Source organism: Salmo salar, chromosome 06, assembly GCF_965601325.2.
Source record: "Salmo salar chromosome 06, fSalSal1, whole genome shotgun sequence".
NCBI classification, from domain to species: Eukaryota; Metazoa; Chordata; class Actinopteri; order Salmoniformes; family Salmonidae; genus Salmo; species Salmo salar.
This window is the reverse complement of record NC_138296.1, coordinates 35,548,535-35,569,078: the sequence shown is the minus strand read 5'-3', so window position 1 is coordinate 35,569,078 and position 20,544 is coordinate 35,548,535. Positions and strand designations below refer to the sequence as shown.

Here is a 20,544-nt window from a genome sequence, read left to right as displayed (position 1 = left end):
TTTGTTTTTGCCAGACTTTTTATTGGTGAACAAAATTGTTATGTGTTTAATAATGTAACCAGTTACATTTTATTCTGGAGAATTCTAGTATCTCTAGTCTTAACAATCAATTTACTCTTCTGTTAAAATGAACCCTTCACATTATTCAGGTCAACCTTCATCAACCCTCATCAAATCCCAGAACTATTGATTTGTAGTTACACAATTATTTGACCATCGTACAATCCCAATATTGTCAGTTGTTATACTTGATCAGGGGAAAATACCATTGAGTTTTATCAACGCTTTGATCAGAGAACATTACTTCTGGTTTGTGTTGTAGTATAGCTACCGAATGCAGCGAGTGTACAGTATAATGAGACAACTTCTTCAGATGAAGTCAGGGACCCTTTACTTGTTCCAAACTTCTCAGGTTTCTACTCATCACTGAGGAGCTTTGACCAAGTCAAGGGGCAAAGACAGACTAGAAAACTCTTATCCCATGCAGTGGAGACATTGGTAAGGATGCACATGCTAAAATACTTCACCCCCACTCCTAAGAACTGTAAAAAGGTATGATAAAGACATGATAGACTAGTAATAGAATCTCTTTTAACTAGAAGTGCTGACTTCTGATGTTGGCCCTATGAAGTCTTGGATCACAGAAAATAATTTGCATGCATAATATTTAGGAGTTGTAAGTTAGCCCATCGCCTATAACTTAAATTGTACATTCTTTAAGTTTTGATAGATGGTAAACGGAAGCCCTTCCAACCCCGGAGAGAGTGGTACGCACCTGAGTGTGGGTCTCTGTCGGTGCGCGGTGGTGAGTGTGAACCAGCTGGTGTATTGACAGCTGTGTGTTTAAACAGGACTCAAAGAGGAACTAGAGTGTCACAGATCATAGGTCACTTCCTCGTCTGGGCAGAGGGAAACAATTCACCATGTCTCTGTGTGTGGCTGGAAAGGGGAAACATATTTCTGTGTGCATGTGTGCACAGTACTATATATTAGAATTATCACTAGAGCACAGTTGTTACAGTCTTAACTTTCATTAAGTACACTTATACTGGATTCTGATTGTTACGATGGAAACATTATCTGCAGGTAATTGTTGATATAGATAGCTACAGGAAGTCATATGCTAAATCTGAAATGTCCATGCAACCATATTATATAACTGAAATGATTTGTGTCAGGTTAATGATGCGCTGATCAGGAAAGTAGATCCTTATGTGAGAATTTCACACTCTTTTCATATGGAACCTAGACATGATTCCCTGCAGAATGTTTTCTGTTACTAGCCATGTCAATGATCTGGGCATTGGAGGAACAAGTTGACATCCTGCTGAGCAACACAAACAATGGTCTTTTGTCTGGCACAGTGAGAGGTTCCATAGTATTTTATTTCTGCTCTGGCCAGGTTTTGTATTTACTAACAGGTTTCCCCATAGATTTCAAGGTGCATTGTGTGACAGACAAGCAATGTCAAAAACATATAGGCCTACCACTAGAGGGTAATGTGAGACAACTTACTGTAACTGGTGACAGTTTAACATTTTTTATTTAACATTTTATTTAGCTAGGCAGGTCAGTTAAGGACACATTCTTATTTACAATGATGGCCTACCAAAAGGCCTCCTGCGGGGACAGGGGCTGGGATAAAAAAATATAATATCGGACCAAACACACATCACGACAAGAGACACCACAACACTACATAAAGAGAGACCTAAGACAACATAGCAAGGCAGTGACACATGACAACACAGCATGGTAGCAACATGACGACAACAACATGGTAGCAACACAACATGGCAGCAGCACAAAACATGGTACAAACATTATTGGGCACAGACAACAGCACAAAGGGCAAGAAGGTAGAGACAACAATACATCATGCAAAGCAGCCACAACTGTCATTAAGAGTGTTCATGATTGAGTCTTTGAATGAAGAGATTGAGATAAAACTGTCCAGTTTGAGTCACTAGCTGCAGCTACCTGAAAAGAGGAGCGACCCAGGGATGTGTGTGCTTTGGGAACCTTTAACAGAATGCGACTGGCAGAACAGGTGTTGTATGTGGAGGATGAGGGCTGCAGTAGATATCTCAGATAGGGGGGACTGAGGTCTAAGAGGGTTTTATAAATAAGCTTCAACCAGTGGGTCTTGCAACAGGTATACAGAGATGACCAGTTTAGAGAGGAGTATAGCGTGCGGTGATGTGTCCTTTAAGGAGCATTGGTGGCAAATCTGATAGTCGAATGGTAAAGAACATCTAGCCGCTCGATTTCACCTTTACCTGCCTATCTACAAATTACGTCTCCGTAATCTAGCAAGGGTAGGATGGTGAAGATGCTTGAAGAGGTAGGATACTTGTTGAAGGTTTTGGGAGGAAGTGATTTTTGAGGAAGTGGATTTGTGATGCTGGTATGATGTTTTGGAATGATTCTACACCCCTGGAAATGAAGCTGATTTTATTATCAGCATAACCACATTTGTGTCTTGTTGATTATATGCTTGTTTGTGTTCTTTTTATTTATTCCAGAGCTTGGCCAGGTCTCTGCTGCAATCATACTGGAAATTGACAGATTTTTTTTGAGGCATTCCTTTGTAAGTTGTTCTAAATATCATCTCTGGCTAGTCTGTTATACAGTCTCTGGCTTGTTGAGTTGACTTGAGTAAAGAGATTTGATGTTTGCATGATAAATGAGTCCTTGTCACACATCATACCAGATGTGTTATTACTTGGCCATTAGTTTATTGCACTTTCTTTCCCAATAAGCACCTGTCGAAATGAGTCCACCGAAAATGACCATGACTAATACTTTGATATATAATCAGATTTTATTTATCATGAATAGACAATATATATACAACAAGTAATAAAACCATAACGTATTTGTTATACTGTTTTGGTGAATAAACATTATTTAATCATCAACATGTACTTCAAATTTTCATAGAAAAACAATACACTCTATATCATTTATATTTGAACACATTTTGTACGTTTTTTTAATAAATAATGATATCTGTGCAAAATAACTCCAAGTGCATATGAATATTTCCAAACAACAAATTGGTATTATAGAATGAGGAATGCAACCAGAGTTGATTCAGAACATACTATGCTTTGTTGCCATGACCAGCAAAATAAAGAGTTGTCACAAAGAAACTTCACTTGATGAATAAAAAAGCTCTCATGACACAATGTCCAAATTCAGCTTTTGCCCAATTAGCCACAACTGTCTATCTTCACAGTTATTGCAATTGAACACCGTCGACACGTACAAAAGGCAAACACAACAGTAACATAGTAGGACATAGATTGAAAACTTGACAAAGTAAGCTCATTGACACTTTTGCACTGTCACAGTATATTTTTAACAATGACACCGCCACATTCAGGACATTCAGTGTTCTTGCACTTCTTTCATTTAGTTTCAGCTTTATCAATGTCCCGCACCTGTGTGATGTCATTAGTTCTGGTTCCCCTTTAACAGTCAGTGTTCCTTTCCTCTACTTCAGTGGAAATGCTGTGGTGGAGATACTTAGGATGGTTAGATGAGGAGGCTTATAAGGAATTGAAGCCGTCAGACTCCAACTCAGCAGCACGGTCTATAGCAGCAGCAGTAGTAGCACATTCAACACCACTGTGTTTGTCTGTAACACTGACCCAGCTTCGGGTCCCCATCCTCAGCCTCTCTGGCCCCTGTCTGTCTTGTCTATCTGTCAGACCTCTCCAGCCCCTCTGCCTTAGGAAATGAGGCAGCTGTTGGTCTTGTTCATGGGGGGCCGTTTGTTGCCGTCTTTGGGGAAGGTCTCCCTGCGTCGTCTCAGTGCGGGGCTCAGCCGGCTGGGCAGGTTGGCTTGTTGCAGCAGCTCCCTGAACACCTCCAGCACGTTGTTGTTCTCCTTGGCAGACGTCTCCAAGAAGCTGTTGTTCCAGTCCAGCTCCACAGTGGACAGCACGTCTTCGCTGGACACCGTCCGCTCGCCATGCCGGTCCGTCTTGTTGCCGACCACCACGATGGGTGTGAACTTGTCTTCTTTGACCGCCAGGATCTCGTCTCGCAGGCTCTTGACAGCCTCCAGGGACTCAGGGTCATTGATGGCGTACACAAGGGCGAACGCGTCGCTGTTCTGAATGCAGAGCTTCCTCATGGCCGGGAAGGAGTAGCTGCCGCTGGTGTCCATGATGTGGATGGTGACCTTGGCCCCTCCGATGTCGAACTCCTTGCTGTGCAGTTCCTCCACGGTGCGCTGGTGCTTGGGTTCGAATGTGTCCTGGAGGAAGCGGCTGATCAGGGCCGTCTTCCCCACGCCGGCCGCCCCCAGGAACACCAGACGCACCTCAGTCTTCTCCTTCACTTCTAGAGACATGATGACTTCCTCTGACACACTTCCTCTAACACTAGCTCTCTCTCTTCCAATTCTGCTATTTTTACAAAATAACTCTCCTTGAACCTTTAGAGATGATGGAGAAGTTGGACTCTGCTGCAGAAGCTGCTGGAGTTATTCAGTGAACAGGGACAGTGTGGTAGGTTGTTGTAGTAAATCACTGAGAGTAGCTGGCAGTTGCATCTGTGTATGTCTGGTTGCCTGTGCACGCTATTTATGGTCTTTCTCAATCAGAGATTCCACGCCCCCTCCTGCTCTCATCCAATCAGGAGAGTGGAGTGTCTCTTTGAGTGAATTCAAAGCAGCCAATCAGAAAGACTCATGCAAATGACAGAATCAGATTGCGAAGGAGGGAGGTGATGGATAGGAGTGAGCCCAAACCAGCGGGTGTATGTAGGATGCATTGTTTGCAGTGAGATGTATACTTTCATAAGACCATTTGCACACAAAAAAGCAATTGTCTGCTCTGTGTATGGGATTGTTAAATCAGCCTATGTGTTTGTGTACTATAGAATGTACGTTGACTGTTCTTTTATGCAATATGTATGTACAGACGTATTATCTTAATTTAACCTGTTTCTCACAGTAGGAAAATGAATCCTGCAGAAACAGGAAATGTGAATGATTATAATTAATGGGCATTTTTGTAGGGGTTGATCAAAAAAATTGTTAGGGCAAATCAAGTTTGAAATTGTTAAGTGGAAATTACAAACTTTTGTAAGCCTTTTTAACCTGTTGGGGATACAATCCCGTTAACGGGATTGGTTGGGCAACAACCAGTGAGAGAACACGACGCGAAATTCAAAACAAAATAATCTCAAAATTAAAATTAAAGTATTATACGGCATTTTAAAGATACTCTACTCGTTAATCCAATCACATTGTCCGATTTCAAAAAGGCTTTATGGTGAAAGCAAAACATTAGATTATTTTAGCATAGCACATCACCAAAAAAGAAAAAGAAGCACGATAGCCATCACAAAACCAGATATACAGTTAAAATGAACCTCAAACAGTACAAGTTTGCATTCCACATTCTCTGCAACAAGAGATCAAATTAAGATAGCACAAGTTGCATGTTCATTTCTTATATGACATCATTGGTATGCCATGTTGATCATAAAGGACCAGCAATTAACCATTCATCTTTTACAACACTTGGGACCTTGAGTGAGCACGGCAGAATAAATTTATGAAAAGCTCACTTGCTTTTATGCCTACAAAAGGTGTTGACAAGGGAGCTTGCGTGTTTGATGCATTGTGTGATACATTCCAATATCTTTGTGAGGATGGCTTCTGCCCTAGTACATACTGTGCTTTGAGCTATTGATAGACATAGATACTGTACTAAAGAGTACATATGTGTATCTATGGATACAGCTACTTCTTTACCACAGCCTGGTTATCAAGTGGTTATCAGGCTTCTGTGTCCTTCTGCTCTCCATTCCTCAGCTCAGTGTGAGAGAGAGCCTTCAGGAGCTCAGTTTCTTTTATATAAAGCAGCTCTACTCATTCTCTAGTAAGACCCTAGCTTTTCCTATAAACCTCTCCAGCAGTCTGTGTGGTCAGTCCAGCTCAGCCCTCCACCTCCCACAGGATCCCGGTTAGTTATTTGATGCTCATCATTCTGTGACCTGCCAGACCCAAACGGTCAGCACGTTTCGAAAGATTGTGGTCTCAAATGAACCACACCACTCGAGGAAATGCCGGTACTGTGTCACTGTCTCAGAGAAAATGGCATAGAAAGAAAATGGTGTTAAATATGCATGAATTCCTCTCCATTAGAGAATTGTCAATGCATCTTTATTTCTAATAGCCAATCCAAATGAACAGCTGATTGAACAGGTGAAGTGGAGGTTGTTATAACAGCGCTGTAAAAGGGATTCTGTCCTGGAAGCGTCTGTGTTAATCACTATTACTGTTTATAAGAACTTGTTGAAGGATCCAGACTTTGACTTAGTCAAATCCCAATGCATTTTTATGCAATTTGTCTTGCATGCAATTTATCTCTATGTCTCTGTCATCCTGCTGTGTCCCAGTTAAGCCAGAGTCACAGTGGGAGTTTCCCTTGCATTGAGAGGGTATTGCATCACTCAGTGGGATTGCTCATCATAGGGGGCATTCAATGGATTGGTGTATCCCAGTGCCCAGCTCACATGTCTGGCACTGAGGACCAAGTCGAGTGGCTCTTCATCTCTCCCTTTGGTCCTGTGTGAGGCGGCCTGGACCTGGGAGCCCCACTACTTACGCCCTCGACTGGCCGTGGCGTAGGAGGCTTTCTCTCAAATCACCCTCATGGCCACTTAGGCTCTCGTTAAGCCACATGGACACTGAGTGAGAATTTGCATGGAATGACAATGTGTGTGTTGTGCAGAGAGGGCTTTATTTTCCCATTTCCCTCCCTCCTTCACCGGCTGGCTTTGTAGTCTCTTTCCTCTACACTAAAGTTCTCTTCTGGAGGACTTCTGTCTTCAAAGCTCAGCTAAGGGGTCTGTCTGTGTGTCTTTATGAGTGGATCCTCCTGCTATATTGCATGCAATGGAACACTAGTCACTTGAGTAATGCAAAATATGTAAACATTAATCTCATTACTCATGTATCTACTGTATCTTAGTCTATGCCGCTGTAACGGCGGTCGTACAAAGGGGACAAAGGCGCGGCTGTAATGGGCGTCGTAATGATTGGACCAAGGTGCAGCGGGAACGTGTATACTCATCTTCTTTAATTGGTAAAAGAAGGAAAAAACAAACAAAACATGTATACAAACACAACTAATGCCACTAACAGTCCTGTCATGTGCTCAGACACTAAACAAGGAGACAACTACCCACAAATCCCATGACAAAAACACCCCTCTTAAATAAGACCTTCAATTAGAAGCAATGAAGAGCAGCTGCTTCCAATTGAAGGTCAACCCCATTAACTAAACATAGACATAGAAAGTCTAGACTATAACATAGAAATATACTAACATAGAACATGAACCAAAACCCCAGAACACTCTAAACAAACACCCCTCTACATAAACACATAGCCCAACAAACCCCGAACCACATAAAACAAACACCCCCTGCCACGTCCTGACCAAACTACAATAACAAATAACCCCTTTACTGGTCAGAACGTGACAGCGGCATGTAAAGTGCTCATATTTTACTTTAATGAAACCACTAAATCAAAACAACAAAAACGACCGTCAACAGTTCCGTCAGGTTACAAGGAACAAAACAGAAAACAACTACCCACAAAACCTAAAGGAAAAACAGGCTGCCTAAGTATGGTTCCTAATCAGAGACAACGATAGACAGCTGCCTCTGGTTAGGAACCATACTCGGCCCAACACAAAGAAATACAACACATAGAATGCCCAGCCCACACCCTGACCTAACCACATAGAGAAACAAACCCTCTCTCTCAGGTCAGGGCGTGACAGCCGCTTTGACATTGCCCGTCAAAAGATTTATATATTCTTGATTCCATTCCTTTACTTTAGATTTGTGTGTGTTGTTGTGAAATTGTTAGATATTACTTGTTAGATATTACTGCACTGTTGGCGCTAGAGAAACAAGCATTTCGCTACACCCACAATAACATCTTCTAAACACGTGTATGGACATAACATTTGATTTGAATTGCACTCAGCTGTCATACTCAATTATTCACTTGAAAGAGCCTCATTACAAAGTTGTATTTGTTTATTTTAAATGTTGCAATCATTGGTTTTGGTTTAGCATACATTTTAAAGTGAAAAATCTCTGTTATCCTGGAATTGCCAATGTACTTTAGCTGGCTTCACTCACACTCACTCACTCACTGTACAGCTACAATTATTTAATGAGCAGGGATTTGTGCCTTATTAAAGGCATCATTATTCACAGCGTTGATTGCTGATGTGCTGTTCTGAATTATTGTAATTTTTAGTAGCATTATGGTAGCATTATGATATTGTCACGGTTGTCGTTGGTTAAGGAGGACCAAAACGCAGCAGGAATGTTGATGCTCATCTTGTGTATTTATTTACAAACTAAGTGACCACCAAAACGAAACAGTCTTGAAAGGCTCACTCGGCAAAACAAGAAACAATCTCCCACAAATACACAGACAAACATACCCAACTAATATAGGACTTCCAATCAAAGGCAACACCACACAGCTGCCTTCAATTGGAAGTCCACCCCAATTAACTCAACATAGAAATAGATTACCTAGACTAAACATAGAATTACATAAACAAGGAACAGTGCCCAAAAACCCCGGAATACATAAATCAAATGCCCTTTTAGAAAAAACACCACCCCGAACCACATAAACCAAATACCCTCTGCCACGTCCTGACCAAACTACAATAACAATTAATCCTTATACTGGCCAGGACGTGACAGATATGAGGGGGTTATAGAGTGATTGCCACCTCATTTGAGTACTATTGTGCTAAATGGGATTGAGACTGTCTGTAGAAGCCTTATCACAGTTTCTCAAGTTTCATGACTAGGGTAGAGTTCAACTCTCAGGCTACTTACTAGGTCAAAACCTTCCCTTTTTGAAGATCTTATGAAGAAGTTGAGGAATTGGTAGCTAGACAAAACATCCAGGCTGGTTCTCAAGGCAGATGTGATGCCTATTACTAATGGTGAGTGGAGCTGGGTAGAAAGTGTATGCCTTTAGCTTAATCTAGCAGCCTTGCTTCGCACTGTTGTCTCAAGTCATCATCTCTGTCATCCAAAGGCATGTTTTATATATTTTCTGGTGCAGAGTTGTCACTTATAGGAAGTTGTCAAATAAAATGAGTCCTCCCTGGGCTCCAGACATTCAACCTGAAGGTCAAATCTCGTTGAATTAATCTCCTGTTCAGTTGAATGTTCTACGTTGCCTCACTTAGTCTGGCCTCATTTCTATTACTTTTTGACCCTTTCAAAAGTCCTGTCCTTTCCAGGCCAAAACTTGTGTTTACTGATGGCTCGGTGTCCCCCAGCAATTCAGCTCTCAGTTATTAACGAGTCCAGAAAGTAATATTAGAGTCCTGTCACTGTATGTGTTTACTTAGAATTTCCCCCTAAATTCCCCTGTATGTGTAACACTACTAGAACGACAGCAAAAGAGAATATATAGTCCCCCAGCTGCTGTGATATTGAGCTGGTGTGTTGCTCTCACGGCCCCAGAGGTGTAAGTGATGATGCGTGGGTGTGAATGGGTGAGGTTAGGAACAGGCTGTTCTAGGAACACACTGTTGAAGGGGGATGGGCTCTCAAAGCATTCAGCAAGCAGTCATTTTTATTTATTTATTTTATTTGTATTTATTTATTTAACCTTTATTTAACTAGGCAAGTCAGTTAAGAACAAATTCTTATTTACAATAACGGCCTAGGAACACTGAGTTAACTGCCTTGTTCAGGGGCAGAACAACAGATTTGGCACACCTGTATTTGGAGAGTTTCTCCCATTCTTCTCTGCAGATCCTCTCAAGCTCTATCAGGTTTGATGGGGAGCGTTGCGGCACAGCTATTTTAAAGTCTCTCCAGAGATGTTTGATCAGGTTCAAGTCCGGGCTCTGGCTGGGCCACTCAAGGACATTCAGATCCTTGTCCCGAAGCTACTCCTGCATTGTCTTGGCTGTGTGCTTAGGGTTGTTGTCCTGTTGGAAGGTGAAACGTTGCCCCAGTCTGAGGTCCTGAGTGCTCTGGAGCAGGTTTTCATCAAGGATCTCTCTGTACTTTGCTCCATTAATCTTTCCCTCAATCCTGACTAGTCTCCCAGTCCCTGCCGCTGAAAAACATCCCCACAGCATGATGCTGCCACCACCATGTTTCACTGTAGGGATGGTGCCAGGTTTTCTCCATTCTCTAGTCTGATGACCCAAAGGCACTGAGGAAACCAATAATTTATTCTGCTTATTGCTTGCCTTCAACATATAATGAAACAATTGATCCCAAATAATATATTTTCCCTAACAAAATATGCGTCTACCTCCTACAAATATGTAAATTTATTATAATCCACATAAGAATTCACGAGTGACATGCTGTAGCCTGCACCTAGCCTACAGAAGGTACGGTCATGGCCAAAAGTCTTGAGAATGACACAATATTAATTTCCACAAAGTTTGCTGCTTTAGTGTCTTTAGATATTTTTGTCAGATGTTACTATGGAATACTTAAGTATAATTACAAGCATTTCATAAGTGTCAAAGGCTTTTATTGACAATTACATGAAGTTGATGCGAAGAGTCAATATTTGCGGTGTTGTCCCTTCTTTTTCAAAACCTCTGCAATCTGCCCTGGCATGCTGTAAATTAACTTCTGGGCCACATCCTGACTGATGGCAGCCCATTCTTGCATAATCAATGCTTGGAGTTTGTCAGAATTTGTGGGGTTTTGTTTGTCCACCCACCTCTTGAGGATTGACCACAAGTTCTCAATGGGATTAAGGTCTGGGGAGTTTCCTGGCCATGGAACCAAAATATTGATGTTTTGGATCCCCTGCTGATTTTGTACGTTTGCCCACTGACAAAGAAATGATCAGTCTATCATTTTAATGGTAGGCTTATTTAAACAGTGAGAGACAGAATAACAACAAAAATATCCTGAAAAACGCATGTCAAAAATGTTATAAATTGATTTGCATTTTAATGAGGGAAATAAGTATTTGACCCCCCTCTCAATCAGAAAGATTTCTGGCTCCCAGGTGTCTTTTATACAGGTAACGAGCTAAGATTAGGAGCACACTCTTAAAGGGAGTGCTCCTAATCTCAGTTTATCTGTATAAAAGACACCTGTCCACAGAAGCAATCAATCAATCAGATTCCAAACTCTCCACCATGGCCAAGACCAAAGAGCTCTCCAAAGATGTCAGGGACAAGATTGTAGACCTACACAAGGCTGGAATGGGCTACAAGACCACGTTTGGCCACGACTGTACAATGGAGGTATGGTACTGCATTGTATATAAACACTACTTCCAGCTGCCATCCAGATATTCATATCTTCCTGCTGCGGGATTATTCTCCTCCTGCGATTAATGGGGTCAAATTAACATCTGACATCTGTAGGTCACACACAGGACTCCGAGATGAAGAGAGCGCGAGAGCCTGCTATAGAATATGTACATTAATGAGGTCATTCATCATTATTCACAGACTTGAGAAGCTCCATGATTCTGAGTAGTTATCTCCTTTTTGGTGCAAGGGATGATATAAAGCACACTCTGGAATCTTCTCTATTCCGCTGGCAGGGAATTGACCCAGTATGAATCATCTAGAATGTAACGTCAGAACCATCACGTGAAGCCGCGCCTCTCTTTAAGACTGACCCACTTTGGGATCCTATGAAGACTTCTAGCTTTAATTGGATTTGTATGATATAAGTGTTGCAGTCTGGAGTCCTGATAGCACGGCAGCGTTATTAGAAGGACTTGAAAAGCAGTCTGGTATTGACTGAGCCTCCATCCACAAATAGATAAGTTACTGAGTGTCAAGAAAAGTTGTATTTTTACAATACAAAACGTACACATACAAACGACAACTGCCCAAACCCACCTGCTCACACTCCCTTCTCAAGCACCCGCATCCCTCTCTGCCGGATGGCCTCAAACTGCACCATTTGGATTCTTTCTCTCTATTGCCCACACACTTTCAACATTTAGATAATAAAGCATTTGACCTTTCCATTGTGTTAATGATGGAGGATTGGTTGATTTACATTTTTTAAGTATTCGTTTTTTCAAGATGATTGACGAAAAAAGTTTCATCCAAGTCATCGGGTATCTCACTGCACCCTCATATGCCATGTCTTTAAATATGCAAATAGACGGATTGAAAGTACATTTACATTGTAATACTTCTGACAGGCAACTTTCTAAATCTGTTGGACTTTAGCATTCTCAGAAGGCATGGATTATTGTGTCGTTATTAGTTGTACTTTTAAGACATGACTCTACCGTTGTGCTGTAGAATTTGGTATCTTGTGTAATAAATTCTATACATTAGTTTATACTGGATTAAGTGTACATTTTCGTTAACTGTAATTTCATTAGTTGTGTTCCAACATTCCCTCCATGTGCCAATATCAGTTATTTTCAGGTCTTTGTTCCAATAGTTTATATTTTGTTCTAAGAGATTGTCAGCTGGATAGGCTCTCTGCAAGATTTTTATATCTTACCTATCATATGAATATTATTTTCTGACTCATAGTATTTGAGTTTTCTTGGCATGAAATGTGAAACTATTTTCTATTAACACATATGAGAAATGCAAGGAGAACGTTTTCAAAAGGAAGAAGTTCTCAGTGTTGAGTTCATGTTTTAATGTTCATTAAAGAATACTGTTTATAAATTCTCAACTGCAAAATATCTGATAATGTAGTCTATTTTCTACCTTGAGTCTGTGATAATTCAGCTACACAGAGTATATCAAACATTTTGCCCTCAGAACAGCCTTAATTCATTGGGGCATTGACTCTACAAGGTGTTGAAAGCGTTCCACAGGGATGCTGGTCCATGTTGACTCCAATGCTTCCCACAGTTGTGTCAAGTTGGCTGGATGTCCTTTGGATGGTGGACCATTCTTGATACACACGGGAAACTGTTGGGCCTGAAAAACCCAGTAACGTTGCAGTTCTTGACACACTCAAACCGGTGCGCCTGGCACCTACTATCATAAAGGCACTTAAATATTTTGTCTTGCCCTGACTCTTCCTTTTCATCTACATTGATTGAAGTGGATTTAACAGTTGACATCAATAAGGGATCATTGCTTTCACCTGAATTCACCTGATCAGTCTGTCATGGAAAGAGCAGTTTTTTTTAAATGTTTTGTACACTCAGTGTATATTGTTATGCTGAACCCAAAAAGCTAAATCTGAAATCATTAGAATTACATAGATTATCTCTGTAGAAATGACATAAGGAATTGTCAATGTACTGATTACCATCAACCGCTCAATATATGACAGGGCTAGTTTGTCTTTTGCTTATTGTGATGCACCCATCCTTCTGACTAGTGTCTTTGTGAATGGCGGAGGTAAATGAGGCCGCACAAACCACAACCTTTGTGTATCAGCAGCCCTCTACTAACTCATCACAAGAGAGCCCAGAGGGACACACATGGCTCCCTCCCTACCACAGGAGACGGCCCCTCCTCCTCCCTTCTCCCTAATCCCTGTCCCACCTATCCCGTCTTCCATGCACTGTGAACATCTGAAAGATTAAACCTGAAATACCCTGTTCTGGGCGGTAGAAAGAGCCTCTTTGTGTTCCTGGGTCTTGGAGTGGATGTGACAGGAAGGTAGCCCATCCCCTGATGCCCATGTGCCAGGGAGTCATGTTTACAGCCACTGGTGCTGTACCTGTCTGTACCCAAAGCTCCCTTGGCAAAATGGGACATTCACACAATGTAAAAAGGGCAGAATTCTTATTTTTCAGGACATATTGTCCTCAAAAGAACTCAGATCCTGTGTGCTTGTTATTCCAATGTTACACAATCCATCAAAATTTCAAATACTTTTTGACCCTTCGGATTTCATTACATTAGTGCTGATCGATGTGTACTTTTTGAGGTCGGTTCGGTTTTGGTTAAATTATACAAAAAATCTAGATTTTTCGATTTTGGTTTCAATACATTTTTTTAACATTAAATGCACTCCAGACTGCTTTTCAGTCACTGCAGGCCTCCCTTTATGGTCTCAAACTGTTCTTGAATGTACAAAAAACTAAATTCATGACCTTTACCAGAGCTAGAACTCTGCCAGAGAAGGTTAGCATAGTCACATCTGGTGGCTTATCCATTGAAAAAGTGTCATCCTAGTTACCTAGGTATTTGGTTGGATGACAAGTTGTCCTTCAAAGGTCATGTGGATAATCTTGTGACAATGCTTAAATTGAAATTGGGTTTTTATTTTCGTAATAAGGCTTGCTTCCCGCTTATGGCTAGAAAGAAGCTTGTTCAGGCCACTTTTCCCTCTGTCATTGATTATGGTGACTTGTTGTACATGCATGCAACCTCCTCCGTCTTACAGAGACTGGACTCTGTTTATCATGCGTTCTTGCACTTTATTACAAATACCAAGTCACTCACCCACCATTGCACCTTGTAACAAATGGTAGGTTGGACCTCACTTTATATGCGCAGAAAGATACAAATGTATGTGTTCATCTACAACGTCCTTTTGGGTAAACTCCCTCTTTACCTTTAGTCTGGTCTCCTTCACCACCAGCAGTTACCATACCAGGTCTGCTAGGTGGTTGCTACTTAAAGTCCCCAAGACATTCACAGTATTAGGCAAGACTGCCTTCTCTTCTTGTGCACAGTCTACAATCCATGCTTCATCTAGATATGTTAGTGCCACTGAATAAATTTAAAATATTGATGGGAGACTCTGTTACGGAGGAGTGTAAATGTATTTTTTTAGGCTGGATCATGTTTTGTTGTATATTTTAATTATGTAATGTATTGATTGTTGCTGCCTGTCACGTCCTGATCTTAAAAAGCTGTTATTTTCTATGGTAGAGTAGGTCAGGGCGTGACAGGGGGATTTTCTAGTTTAGTTTTTCTATGTTGTCAGGTTGTAGTTGTGTTTCTAGGTTTGGGTTTTGTTTGGAATGATCTCCAATTAGAGGCAGCTGGTCCTCGTTGTCTCTAATTGGAGATCATACTTAAGTAGGGTTTTTTTCCACCTGGGTTTGTGGGAGATTGTTTCTGAGTCAGTGTGTTTTCTACTCTGCGTCACGATTTATTCTGTATGTATTGCAAAGTTTCACAGTGAAAATAAAATGTGGAACGACACACATGCTGCACTTTAGTCCGCTTCTTCCTACGACAACCGTGACACTGCATTCTTGGCCAGGTTTCCCTTGAAAAAGAAACTCTGGATCTCAATTGGCTTTTCCTGGTTAAATAAAGGTTACATAAATAAAAACCAGGACAGCTACACGACTCATTCTGTCAGAGGAATTGCTGGTTCCTGAAGCTCTAAATATTTAATGGGTAAGAAAACATAGACATGTATGACTGACAGCCCAAATTCAGATGTGTAGGGTATTGATGGACTTTTAAGGGTTAATGTATCCCCAGGCTTTTTCCAATGTCTTTGTCCAAAGCATCATTAGCTTCAACTGTTCCCAGCCACCCTGGTCATAGACTGTTCTCTTTGCTACAGCACAGCAAGCGGTACCGGAGCGCCAAGTCTAGGTCCAAGAGGCTTCTAAATAGCTTCTACCCCCAAGCCATAAGACTCCTGAACATCTAATCAAATGGCTACCCAGACTATTTGCATTGCCCCCCCCCCCCTTCTACGCTGCTGCTACTCTCTGTTATTATCTATGCATAGTCACTTTAATATGCTCTTTAATTATTTGTTATTTTTGTCTCTTACTTTTTTTAGGTATTTTCTTAACTGCATTGTTGGTTAAGAGCTTGTAAGTAAGCATTTCACTGTAAGGTCTACACCTGTTGTATTTGGCGCATGTGACAAATTGATTTGATAATGTGCAGTTTTGTCACACAACACAATACCACAGGTGTCTCAAGTTTTGAGGGAGCACGCAATTGGCATGCTGACTGCAGGAATATCTACCAGTGCTGTTACCAGAGAATGTAATGTTAATTTCTCTACCATAAGCCGCCTCCAACGTCATTTTAGAGAATTTGGCAGTATGTTCAACCAACCTCACAACTGCAGACCACGTGTAACCACACCAGCCCAGGACCTCCACATCCAGCTTCATCTGTGGGATCATCTGAGACCAACCACTCGGACAGCTGATGAAACTGAGGAGTTCTTCTGTCTGTAATAAAGCCCTTTTGTGGGAAAATCCGATTCTGATTGGCTGGGCCTGGCTCCCAAGTGGATTGGCTTGGTCCATGCCCAGTCATTTGAAATCCATAGATTAGGGCCTAATTTATTTAGATTGATTGATTTCCTTATATGAACTGTAAGTCAGTAAAATTGTTGCATGTTACATTTATATTTTTGTTCAGTATTGAATACAGAGTGCAAGGGCTATTTCACATTCATCTGCAAAATCTGTAAAGTCTAGCGGGACTCCTTGAACTATATCAATATTCACAGAATGTCATATCGGGTGGAACTTGGGTTAAAATATTGATATTGAAAAAGTCTGTTTTCTAACAGCCCAAAGTTTACACTGAAATGTCTGTGGTTTGACCAGCAGAAGTTTCATACTATGTTGTTTTGCTACTCTATTTCAATGTAGAAATTATTCCGAAAAGTCTGAGAACATAAAGTTATAGCTGTTGTTTTTCCATTGTATTTTATTAAACAAATTGTGACCAAGTTTTTCTGTGGAACATGTTGAGGGAGGTTACTCCAGCACACCAGACAAATGTTTAGTTTCCCCCTCAAACATTTGAATGAATATCTATCAAAACTTTGGGATCATTACATTAAAATAAAGCTGCACATTACTTCTGATTAAACGGAAGATGGACAAATTCACAGTCACCTCTCTACCACTTAATCAAAAGTTATTTTGCAGCCTAGTTCTCTTTAAGACCCCGTGGCCACTGAGCCAGTATAATTAGGTCATTATAATGTTTAGAATAATATTATTCCTCTGAATGTGAGAGAATCTAGTGCTCCGTCTATGACTGATCTCACCCTGTGCTGTTAAATTAGCCTGCTCTGACTAGGAGCCATTAAATGATCCGATATCGTAAGATAAAGCTCCCTGTGACCGCTGCTTCTCTCACTTTCATTTAGATAATGATCTGAACTGATGTGGTGTCCATGGCGCCCAGCAGTTTGTCATAGCATCGCCATTTTCATTTGAATTACTTTGTATTGTTCATTTCAAAACATTTATTCAATCCACAGAAATACATACAGTGGTAAAACTGTATGTGTGCGGACTTCCAAACCCATTTGCCTCTGCCCTCCTAGTCCTCATACAAACCTTCCCCAATCACGATAGTAGTAATACAGTACAGTAGCTCAGAGACAGTTCTCACAGACAACATACAGGTCTTTACAGTGCCAATCAGCAGTTGAAACAACAACAAACCATTCTCCTGCCACTGTTTCGGTAAAAAGCTGAGGGATGGGGCTGGAGAAATGTAAACATTCAAATTCATAGATATAGCTATGGATGCAAGGACTGACCTTCCATGATATCAAAATTATACTTTAACATATTTTTTTTTATGTAAAAGACGGGGAAAACACCAGCAAATCAGCTACAAGTGATTTAAATTTTGGAATCTGGTCCCAAGTATTCCAACGCATAATAGAGATATATATACTGTATGTGATCGTATACAAATGTACATTTTAGTCATTTAGCAGATGCTATTATCCAGAGCAACTTACAGTTAGTGCACTTATCTTAAGATAGCTAGGTGGGACAACCACATATCACAGTCATATTAAGTATATTTTTCCTCAATAAAGTAGCTATCAGTAAAGTCAGTGCTAGTTCGAGCCTCCTGACATTCCGCTCCAGAAAAATTCATCCCGCGGCTGAAACTAGTCCATGATCCCTGCTATAGTGTTAGTTTACATTTACTTTTACATTTTTAATGTTTACAAACATTGGAGTAAAACAAACTTATATTTTTGGTTCTGATGGGGTACGACAGTTGAACTAAGCGAATGAGGCATTCACAAGTTATATTCTTCAATAATCAATGGGTACATATTATGAATTTATTAGTCCAAAAATGGAGGCAGTAACTGCAGATTGCCCCTTTAACATTCCAGTGAGGGTTAAATACATCACACCAGCTCAGTAGGAAATGCCATGGGCCCCAGGTTACTATGTCAATTTGGGTTGATGGTGTACTGTACTGAATATAACCCCTTTTGATTAGAGATTTGCTGACAGTGACTCCTCTTTGATTTGACTCCTCGTGAGGGTCAGATCTGTTCTTAATAAAATTTGGCATGAGCAAAAATCTTTCCAAACTGCCTACGAGGGAATAGAGACCTCATAAATGTCAATGGTATGTTGTCTGTTTGTGTCTGATAGAGCTTCGTTAGTGCCCTGAGACATGAATGACCTTCCTTTGTCCCTCTCACTCTGTGGAACCTCAGGCCCTCACCACGCTGGCTCACATGTGGGTACTTAGGGGCTCTGTGTGTGTGTGTGTGTGTGTGTGTGTGTGTGCTGAGACGTGTTAATCGCTAATGAGTGCCTGCTGGGTGATTTCATTGTCAAGCCCAGATCCTGAGGACTGTGTTGCCATGGTACCTGAACAACAGCAGCAGCATCTGAACATCTGTTTATCTGTTTGCCACAGGGATCAACATTCCATCTTTATTTTCTTTTACAATTTCTTGTTATAGATGTGAAGATTTTGACAATGCCATAGAAAATATATTACGCATTTCTGTATCTCTGAAAGTTTCTCCTTGTTGATAAAGGAATGCTGATCAACATTTCAAAGATGGTGAAACTTTGCTATTCAAGGGCTAACATTCTGTCCCTGTGATTCGGTCGTCCTCGTCCAAGGATGTATCATAAACATGCAACATTTTACACTTCTATCCAGTTTATAAGAACACAGACGACTCAATCCTCACTGCCAACACGTCAATACACTCATTAGTTGACATATGAATATGTTTTGAAGAGGCTAGGCAAGTAAAGGCTGACAAACATACTAGTCTTATCTCTAATATGTTCTTTGATGAATGCTAACCCTTGACTTGGACCATAGATCAATGCACAGGGGAGGAGGGTTAGGCATATCACTGTGATACATTATGTACATCCAATGCTCTAATATCCTATGAAACCTGTGTAGTTTGTGTGTTTCGAAAAGCTGGTCTCTCTCCAAGAGTGATGGCATCCCCTGCTTCCTGTGTAATGGGCTGTCCCACTGAGCGATGAGAGCCATGATTGCCTGCGCAGACCAAATGGGACCAGGGGGGATTACTCTGACAACTTGATGTAGGTGTACCTCACCCCCCACAGACAGCAGGCCTCTATATCTATTAAGTTAGAAAGCTGTCTTGCTTTTTTCCATATATTTTTCAATGTCTGGGAGGTGACAGCATGCTGATGAAAGAAATAACAGCACCACTTGTCTGATTCTCTATAGGCTCTAAGTTTCAACAGCTGCTCTGCTTAGAAAACACAGGGAGAGGAATTGTATCAAGAGCAGGCTAGGCAGTTGAACAGAATGGACACACCGTAACCGTGGTCCTTGGGTCTTGAATGAACAACAGACAGGTAAGAAAAAGGTGTTATCTCGAACCAAAAAGGGTTCTTTGGCTGTATCCATAGGAGAACCCTTTGATGAACCCCTTTTGGTTCCAAATAGAACCCTTTCCACAGAAGATAATACATGGAACCCAAAATAGTTGTAAGTGGAACCAAAAAGGGTTCTCCTACGTGGACAGCCACAGAACTCTTTTGGAACCCTTTTTTCTAAGTGTGTATACATTGTGACATACAGGTGCTATATGTCCTGAGGTATGGTAATGTGAAGTATTGAGTTGTCAGATTTCAGATGCTTCACCTCTACAGTTATACTCCAGAACAGATGACAAAGGAAAGTTTGATCAAACGTTTGCCCTTATCCACCTTACTCCCTGAAGATCAGAAGTACTTCCACATTCTTTTTAAAGACCGCAGGGATTTTCATCAATGTTTTATATCTCCTCACGTTTAAACCTGCCTGCATATGTCTACATGTCAAAGGTAAACAGACTAAAGCTCACACAGCAGGCGCTTGATATGCAAGAACGGTCCATGTCATGAATCAAACATGAGTGGGAACTGCCAAATCTGCAGTCTTGTAGGTAGGAGATACATTTTCCTGCAGGCCCAGTGCGATTTATTGCATTTGGTGTTGGGACTACATTTTGCCCTGCTTATCAGAAACAGATGTTTTCAGCATGCCCCTATTCTATTAGAGTCTTAAGACATGGACTGACCATCAGCATTAGGGATATAGTGGATCAGAATGTGTTTTAGGTAGACGTGTGGACGGGACCTGACTTTGATCAGTTATTTTTTAGGGAAGTGAAAATCAGCCAAAGGAATTACTGTGTTGGCTCTGCATGGATGGGTAAACAGGCGTTGCTATGATCACTAACTAAAGGAATGTGGTTAGGTTCACCTTTCAAGGTCAGTGGGTTGAATGGCAGCGTGTTGACACACTTCAGCAGAACGTCACTATCTGCATGGTGGCATTTCGATCGATCTGTCAC

The 20,544-nt window shown here is 41.1% G+C and overlaps 1 protein-coding gene across 1 annotated transcript; it reads right to left on the bottom strand.

Annotated features, from left to right (window-relative positions):
• Positions 1-2,817: 2,817 nt before the first annotated feature.
• LOC106606999 (ras-related protein Rap-2a) lies at positions 2,818-4,554 on the bottom strand. Its single transcript, XM_014203529.3, has one exon. It carries the CDS (start codon positions 4,361-4,363, stop codon positions 3,737-3,739), a length of 627 nt encoding a protein of 208 aa, XP_014059004.1. The 5' UTR covers positions 4,364-4,554; the 3' UTR covers positions 2,818-3,736.
• Positions 4,555-20,544: the final 15,990 nt, after the last annotated feature.